This window comes from Salvia hispanica, chromosome 4 (assembly GCF_023119035.1).
Source record: "Salvia hispanica cultivar TCC Black 2014 chromosome 4, UniMelb_Shisp_WGS_1.0, whole genome shotgun sequence".
Classification (NCBI taxonomy): domain Eukaryota; kingdom Viridiplantae; phylum Streptophyta; class Magnoliopsida; order Lamiales; family Lamiaceae; genus Salvia; species Salvia hispanica.
This window is the reverse complement of record NC_062968.1, coordinates 5,639,179-5,648,286: the sequence shown is the minus strand read 5'-3', so window position 1 is coordinate 5,648,286 and position 9,108 is coordinate 5,639,179. Positions and strand designations below refer to the sequence as shown.

Genomic DNA, 9,108 nt, shown 5'->3' with positions numbered 1-9,108 from the left:
GAACTTTCGATTTGTATGCAATTTGCCACGGCGGGTCAGAGACGAGTCAGCGGTGAACGCCGGCGTGCATACATGTCAAAAATAATCCTATTTGGCATCTCAAGTGATAGCTGGAACCTATTTGACGTTTATCATGGTGATAGGGAAATTAATTAAATTGTTAGACTAAAATATTAAACAAATAACAATTAAAGTATATAAAAGCCCCAAAATCTAGGGCTTCTTCGTATTCAATCACAAACACTTCGTCTTTCTCAAGTAGTAGCCGCTTTTTCCTTTGGGATTTACGATTGATTGGAGATTGGAGAAGAATCTGGAAGCTGGAAGTTGGTCGGCTTTGCACTGGCTTCATCTCGAAGCGGCCAACAATGGCGCATAGGTGCGTTCCTTTTCCCTTCTTTATTCTCTTGGTCCCCACTCTTTAAGAGTTAAAAATCGAAATTATTCTCTTTGTCTGGTCTCGGTCCCCACTCTCCTTCATTATTTGTCTGTTTCAGTCAGTCCCCACATGGTGAAAATGTGACAAAGTGGGGTTTTTTTTTTGCATTTGTGAACATGAGACAAAAACATTATATATTAGGGTTTTAGTTTCCAATTTTGTGTCCTTTTTGAAAGTTAGGGTTCGACTTTTGTCTTTGTGAACAACGCGTGCATGTGAAAAGTTCTTTTTCAAAGTTAGGGTTCGACTTTTTACAGAATTTGTTTATTTATTGTTATTTTTTTCCTTTTTGCAGCGATGATTTTAGCATACAATTCTGTCATGGTGGAAAAATTGTGGAAGATGGTACGTTGGAGCTATATATAGGGGGGATACAACTACTAAATCTCACTTTGATGCAGATAAGTTTGGTTACTGGGACTTGGTTGATGAAATTAAGCAGTTGGGATATAATAAGTGGAGCAGGATTACATTTATGATTCCTAAGACTATGAAAATGGTTGGCATAAAGGATGACAAAGATGTTATGCATATGTTGTCTTATCTCCAAATGGGTATATGTGTGTTATTTGTGTACATTGTTGGTGGAGTAAGAGGTGGAACCCATGAAGTTTGTGGTAAGGATGTGCCTGAGGGAAGCCAGTATGGGGGTGGTGATGAGAGTGGTGGTGATGAGGGTGGTGATGAGAGTGATGGTGATGAGGGTGGTGATGATGAGAGTGGTGATGATGAATATGAAACAGAGAGGCTGATGATAATGGCTGAGAAGGATGGTGGGGATGGTGAGGAGGATAGAGATTGTGAAGAAGAGGATGAGTATGAAGATGGGAGCTACCTTCCATCTACTGAAAGGGAAGGTGATTCAGATGATACTCCAGCTTGGATGGATTCATATCAGATGATGATGAATTCATGAAGCCTAAAGACAAGTTTAAGAAAGCAAGCTTAAGGGTTATAACTGATGATCTATTCAATGGTATTGTCTCTAGTTGTGGGGTGACTAATACAACAGATGGATGTGGGGAGTCAGACTTTGTGGATTCTGATGGTGATTTTGTTTCTGATTCAACTGATGAGGATGATGTCCGGGCAAGGATTAGAGAAAGACATAAGAGGCGTGTGTATAATCCTAAATGTGATCACAAGACATTGAGAGTTACAACTGGAATGAGATTTGTGGATGAATTCCAAGTTAGGGATGCTTTGACAACTAATGCCATTGAAAATGGATGGAAAATACGCTTCAAAAGGGTATGTAAGAACCAAGTGGAAGCTTCTTGCAAGAAACCATGTAAGTGGAAGTGCTATGGGAGTTACAGCAACACCACTGGGGCATTCATGTTAAGAAGAGTGGAGTTTGAACATACCTGCCCTAGGAATATGAGAAGCAAAATAGTTTCAGCAAACTGGATTGCAAAGAGGTATTTGAATGTGTTTAGGCTTAAGCCTGACACAACTGTTAAGGAATTGAGAGCAGACTTAGTGCAGAGGTTTGCACATGATGCATCCAGATGGAAGTTGTATAATGCCAAGAGAAAGATAATAGAGTTGCTGACAGGCTCAGTGGAGGAGCATTATGGGAAGCTTAGGAGTTATGTCCTAGAGTTGATGAGGGTAGACAAAGAAGGTAGGTTTGAGATTGATGTGGGTTTAGGGTTTAGGGTTTACATTGGCTTTAGTAGTTTGAGGATGAGATTCATGTAGGCTGTAGGAGAGTTATTGGACTTAATGGAGCATTTCTAAAGACATATGTAGGAGGTGCAATTGTGACAGCAGTTGGAAGTGATGGGAACAACCAAATTTTTCCCATAGCATGGACAGTTGTTCAGGCAGAAAATGAGGTTAATTGGAAATGGTTCTTGAGCATTTTGGCTGAAGACTTGAACCTGGGTGAAGGTGTTGGAATCACTGTCATTATTGACCAACAAAAGGTACACTATTCCAACAAATTCAATGATTTTTATGAAGCTTATAACTTTTAATAAACTTACATTATGCTTGTTTAATTATAGGGATTGGAGAATGTTGTTAAGTAATTCATTCCTCTGGCTGAGCATAGAAATTGTGCAAGGCATGTGTATTCAAATTTGAAAAAGACTCACAAGGGCCCAACTCTGAAGAGTTTGTTCTGGCAAGTTGTGAGGAGCACTTATGTAGAGGAATATCGTGCAACATGCAATGAATTTGAAAAGGAGCTACCTGAAGCATTTGCTCTATTAATGACCAAAAACATCACCAGGTTTTGTAAGGCTTTCATCACTCATGTTCAGAAAAATGATTCCATCTTGAATAATGTGTGTGAAAGCTTTAATGCATACATTGTTGATGCAAGGGCTAAGCATGTGATACATATGTTAGAGGACATTAGATCTTCCTTGATGGAGAGATGTTATAGGAAATTGCATGAGGTGCGTGACAATCATGATGTATTGTGTCCTAGGATAAGAAAAAAAGTGGAGGATTTGATGTATAAGAGCAGGTATTGTATCACTATGCCTGCTTTGGGGGGTCGGTGTGAGGTTACTTATGAAGAAAATAGATTTGTAGTCACACCAGCCTTGAGATCATGTGGGTGTAGGGTTTGGGATATTACAGGAATCCTTTGTATTCATGCTTGTTCGGTTATATCTTTCTTACATGAAAATGTTGAGTCATATGTGAATGAGTACTACACTTTGGAGAAGTACAAACTGGCTCACAGCTTTGACATTCCACCTTTGAATGGTGAGAACATGTGGCCTGAGGCTGAAGGATACAAGGTCACCCCACCTCTTGCTAAGAAGATGCCTGGCAGACCCAAGAAAATGAGGAAGAGGGACCCAGTGGAGAAGGATCCATCTAGGCCCCACAAACTTCGCAAAACATGTGTCATGACTTGTCAGAGATGCCTTCAGCAGGGTCACAATACTAGATCGTGCAAAAATGATCCAGTTGTCAAGCCATCAAAAGAGAAGGTACAATGCACTTACATTTATGGTATACATATGGATTTGGTACAATGCACTTCAATCCATTCAAATCTCACTTTAAGTTTGTGTTGTTCTTATTAGGGGAAGCCAGGACGACATCGAAAGGTGGTACCTGTAAACCTGCAGCCACAAGCATGCCGGCAACGAGCACGGCCACAGACTGGAGCACGGCCACAGACAGGAGCACAGCCACAGACAGGAGCACGCCCACGTACAGGAGCACGCCCTCAGACTGGCCGAGCACGCCCACAGACAAGCCGAGCACGCCAACAACAAGCACCCTCAGGATCTGAAGCACAATCTGGCTTAGCCACCCAAGAGAGCCAGGTTTAGGCAGTTTATGGACATTTATGTTGGTTTTTGATGAAGTGTGTTGGCAAACTTTGTAAAGCCTTCAGTATTTTGGCATACTTTGATCAGCTTTAGGCAAACTATGATCAACCTTCAGTATTTTGGCAAACCTTGATGATGTATCTGACTACATGTTCATACATCTACATTTGGTGTTCTACTTTTGTGTTGTGTTTTATCTAAGTTTATGCACTCTAGATAGTTTATGAACACATATGCTTTGACATTAAACATTATTTTGGATGTTGTTTTGTTAGAACCATCATCATCTCATGCTGCAAATAAGCCTAATTAAATGTTAAGATTAACATCCCAAAATAAGGTACCAAAAGGCTACAAATTCACCATCATCCATTACTTACATAAACATACATAACATTAACATCCCACACTAAGGTACCAAAAGCCTACAAATTCACCATCATCCATTACATAAACATTACCAAACACAAAAGAAAAGATCATACATAAACATTACCAACCTAGGACAAATATTATCACACACATCAGCATGATCACTATCTGTAACTTTAGCACCTTCTTCCCTAATTTTTCAATCCTTAATTGAAGGGATTCACACTCTTCTTTCTTCAATTCACACTCTTCGATCTTTGCATTCAATTTCTCTTCAAGGGAGATAGCCTCCAAGTATTGACATCTCCATTTTTCTTCAAACTGGTCTCTTACTACCCGGATCGTCTTAAGTTCAATGTGTAGGCTTAACGGAGAAGAAGGTTCAATCCACCGAAAGAATTTACAGTCATCGTTCTACAAAATTAAATAAAACTCCATAAAATCAAAGTGTGTGTCAGCTTACAGCGGTGAAATAGAGACGCAACAAATACCTTCCAAGAAGCACAACGATAAAATCGTAAACCGGGATTAGTTTCAGTCCTGGACGTCCCAATCTCAGCACGAACTCGCATATAACATATTCCCTATGATTCCAACCGGAACTCCAACTTGATGTTTGTGAAGAGGACGACATCTCAAGCACCTAAGCTTCCAACACCCAAGTTTTCAGTTCAACTCATCGACAATTTACCCAAAATTACCCAAAAAACCCTAATTCGAAAACAAATTACCCAAATAAACTTAAAAAGCAAATCGGGCTGCAAAAAATTGGAAACCAATTTTCAACACAAAAGCGAACGCTGAATTGAAGAATACACCTACCTGGAGTTGAAATCTCGAAGAAAATGCTCCAAATGAGGCTTAAATCGAGCTTAAATGTCGAAGAAATACTCAAATACATTCTGATATGTGTTTTAAATTAGGGCGTGCATAAAACGACGCCGTTGCCCAGTCATTTTTACGGCGTCCACGCTGAACAATTTCGTGCCGGAATTTAAGTAGTAATTGGGTATTCGGGTCGGGTTGACAAATTGCATACAAATCAAAAGTTCGTGGTTTTAAAAACAAATTTGAAAGTTCATGGAAAAACCGGAATTCGGGGAAAGTTTATGATTTTTAAGACCAAAAACCCTTTATTCTACATATTTATAGGTAGTTCTCTCACTATAGTTTTGCTTGTGCATTGAATGGGAAAATACTACTACTGAATTTGCATTAGACAAATATCTTTCGTTAACTATATATAAATGTATTCAATTTAAATGCAAAATCAAAACCTAACCTATGAAAAATGTATTCATGAATCATGATAATTTAATAGTTGTGGGTTCAAAATCCAGTTTACTCTTTTTCCAATAATCTCCCTTTTTCACTTTTTTTTATTAGAATATTCATTTTATTAATATAATAAATTTGATTCTTATATCAATTTCAATATTTTAATTAAACCACATTTTTATGTTAATTAAAACTAAAAAATTATAAATGAATAAAAAACTAACAGATGGGATCCATTAGTGTAATAAAAGATATTATAGTAGTATTTTTAATTTCATTAGAATACAGGATGAATAAACAAAATGAAAAAAAGGATAAAAAATAGAAAAATATACTATATAAATAGGTATAAGGAAATAATGATTATTGTAAGTGTTAGTATTTCTTAAGTAAAATACAATCATGCACAACCTAAGTGGTGCAAATGATGGTTCACCGAAGAGAAAAGGATGATCCAAGGCCAAGTGATGTGAATTGGTTGACCAAAGAGATAAGAAATTAAATCCTAATTGACCATTCACAATCCAAACATACTTCTAAAAAAGGTAAATTGATGCTGATAGTCGACAAACTCCTTTAAATGGAGGTAATAAATAAATACAAACATAAAAAGGTGAAATATATTCTAAAAAGGCCCACTTTTTTGGGGTGGGTGTGAACAAGACAAGCCTGACAGTTCAATGACTGAAACAGGTCTTTTAACATTAGAATAATCATCACAAACAAACATGCTATAAATACAAACATACTTTGATATCATCAAATTTTCAAAAAAAAAAAAATGGAATCCTATACCAACAACCCCACCATATCTCATTCAAACATATGCTTTAGTATTATTTATTTTTATATATTTTTTATATTTATATTTATTCAATCAAGGGGTGTCCCAAATGTTTCCAAGTACACAAATCCAATTCATCAAAATTAAATTCAATAAAGCCAAGGATGTATATATAATAACGACAATAATAGTAATACCAATGAGGAAAAAACTGAATGGGGCAAACTAAAGGTATGAAATGAAATATACACATACCAAATCATATCATAATCAATGCCCCATTTAGGAATAAATCTCTTACCATATGTCCCTTTCCCTCTATTAGCTCTCATTCTTCTATTCACAGCCCCACGGACCTAAATCAACGGGACATGTGCCCGATGACCCGATCAAACCCGATCAAACGGAAGATGCCTCAGCCCTAGTTGGCCTAACACGGTGGTGCCTCTTGTGAAGACGACGGGTGCCTCCGAACGTCACGGGGTCGAATCCTCGGAGGCGTTCGGCCTCCTTGGGCTCGATCACGCACTCGGAGGGAGGGACCTTGTATCGAGCGCGGTCGTAGCAGTACGAGTATTGCATGTGCTTGTTCCTGAACGCGGTCATCTTCACTCGCTGTTGGCTTGACATGGTGGGCAGTTTCGGAAGGGTGTCGCACTTGGAGAGTTCGATGGGGTCGACAGCGCATCCGTGGAGGACGAAGTCGGAAAACTCAGCGGTGTAAGGGGCGTATTTGTAATTGACTCTGTATTTTCCTCCATTTGTGGCCCAACTGGACCCATCCCATATTGTTGCATATAAGGACATTGGTTTAGAGGGGAAGTCCCCACCCATGGCTTCTGTCCTCTTGATCTCTCTTATGGGGACATTGTCGACGTAGAATCTGCAAAATACGCGATAGAAAACAAAAGGAATGTTATCAAGAATGGGATTATATGATTCCATGGCCAGAGAATAAAGGCAAGACCACTTATCGAATTCTTGTGAAATGTTGTGAGAGATAAAGAAAAGGGGGACGTGCAAAGAAAAAGTATTGCCACAGTCAGCAGATTGGAAAGCAAGGAAAAAGATGGCATATGTTTCCCTTTTCTTATCCTCTCACACACACAATGTGATAACATTACAACTAGAATCGTCCAAGCTTTGATGACGACACGGGATCAAAAGGAAAAAAGAGCCAAGAACAGGCTGTCATTGTGATCCTATGCTAAACCAAGGTCAACTTCACCATATTAGAGTAAGTTGGGTTAAGGCAGGTAAATAATAAGGGACAATTACAAACACACTTGAAGTTTTCCTAATCCAACGAGCTTCTGTGTTCGTTTCAAAGATACTACATACTACTCCTATTACACATTCAACAGACAAGAAAGTAAGCATAAGAGGGGATCAAACCAGACATCAAAAGAGCACAGGATGCCACACACAGCATATATAATCCCACAAAAGGAAAACATGTTTTCTACAATTGATTAGAAATGGAAAGAGATGGAACAAATGAAACTCCAGAAATGGTTAAAAGGGCTGAAAATACCCCAATATATGCAAATCCAAAACCAGCCAAACCACAGGTTGTTTTGCAGAGCTCAAACAATAACATTTCTATATCCTATTCCAACATTAACAATGCATACAAACTCTATCTTATCCATGAGACACATGATAATAGGCAAATCAAATTTGGTAAAAGCAATTGATAATAGAGGATCTTATACTTACACAATAACATTCGGAGTCCAGAGGATGCTATACTGGTGGAAATCCTCAGAGGGGTCAAACCAGAGGCCATATCTCTCTTCTCTCCCAGTGCTTGTGCTTCCATTTCCATAAATATTTGTCTGAATTCTCCAATTTTTACCCCTAATGTTCCCCAAGAACTCGAAATCGATCTCATCATGGTTCTTCTCAAACATGTCACCATTCGACATCTAAAAAAAAACTCTGCCAAGTTTAAATAAATCCAACCAAGTACAAACAAGAATTTCATCAACTTATTATTGGAGGGTCACAGTCAGAGGTTGAAACATGAGAAACCCTTTAATCTTTGTAGCATGCAAAAACTCAGTAAATTCAATTGACTTGAGATTCACAAGAAACTGACAAAACAGAAAAGCCAATTGCCGTTCAAAAATAACAATCAACCATTTCATAACAGAAAAAAAGTAAAAGAAAAAACTGTCACCAATTTCCACTCACATAGAAAGCAACAACCACACCAGCTGTATAATCTGCAGGAAGCTTTATCGAAGCACTGAAATAGCCATGGAGGTAAAGGTCTTGTGACAGAAACCCAGCACCTGCACACACATTAAAAATCCAATCTTTACGACTATAACCCAAAATTCATGCCCAAAATCAATCACAATATCATAATACACACACACACACACACCTGTTCTTTGGTCCAAAGAGATGTGAGCAGATTTTCCATCTCTGAGAACCATGAGATTTGTGTCACCAAATAGATGCGAATAGCCTTCATCAAAGGACACTATTGGAAGGTTTGTGGAAAACCCAGTTACCAACAGCACGAGAAAGGCAGAGCAAAAGACAAAGGAGAAATTTTTGGTGTGAGAAATCATGGCGAAAACAGAGGCTTGAATTGAACGAATCGATTGTTGATTGTTTGAAAGTTGAAAGAGAGGGGTATATACAGAGAGATGGAGAGAGGGGCACGGGGTGGTGATGTGATGAGAGAGGAGTGGAAAGCGAGGAGGACGAGGACAAACGACTGTGCTTTTATTGGGTGCTCACCACTGAGCTGTGCTATTTTGCAACATACACAATTTTATTATTAATACCAATTTTAAGTATTTTCAATTTAATATATTTCGTCATATATTCTAATATTAATTACTCCTTACCATTATAGATAAAGTGAAGATAAATCCCCAGCTGTCCCAACGACATTGTAAATTGATTTAAAAACAAGT

The 9,108-nt window shown here is 38.3% G+C and overlaps 1 protein-coding gene and 1 long non-coding RNA gene across 2 annotated transcripts; both read right to left on the bottom strand.

Annotated features, from left to right (window-relative positions):
- Positions 1-4,099: 4,099 nt before the first annotated feature.
- On the bottom strand, positions 4,100-4,814 carry LOC125218054. Its single transcript, XR_007175864.1, has 2 exons — positions 4,605-4,814; positions 4,100-4,527 (listed from the first exon to the last, which is right to left on the bottom strand). It is a non-coding gene; the product is annotated as an uncharacterized LOC125218054 (long non-coding RNA).
- A 1,494-nt stretch (positions 4,815-6,308) lies between these two features.
- Positions 6,309-8,905, bottom strand: LOC125223369 (probable xyloglucan endotransglucosylase/hydrolase protein 28). The gene is made up of 4 exons (XM_048126491.1): positions 8,568-8,905; positions 8,372-8,472; positions 7,895-8,103; positions 6,309-7,058 (listed from the first exon to the last, which is right to left on the bottom strand). The coding sequence occupies exons 1-4, from the start codon at positions 8,755-8,757 to the stop codon at positions 6,575-6,577; spliced, it is 984 nt and encodes a 327-aa protein (XP_047982448.1). The 5' UTR covers positions 8,758-8,905; the 3' UTR covers positions 6,309-6,574.
- Positions 8,906-9,108: the final 203 nt, after the last annotated feature.

Bases quoted from the DNA above. Each gene is read 5' to 3' on its own strand.
- LOC125223369 (XM_048126491.1), bottom strand. From the start codon at position 8,757: ATGATTTCTCACACCAAAAATTTCTCCTTTGTCTTTTGCTCTGCCTTT. The intron at 8,473-8,567 runs GTGTGTGTGTGT...ATGTGTGTGCAG, and splicing joins CTCTTTGGACCAAAGAACAG to GTGCTGGGTTTCTGTCACAA. The intron at 8,104-8,371 runs GTGAGTGGAAAT...GTTTTTTTTTAG, and splicing joins GTGTGGTTGTTGCTTTCTAT to ATGTCGAATGGTGACATGTT.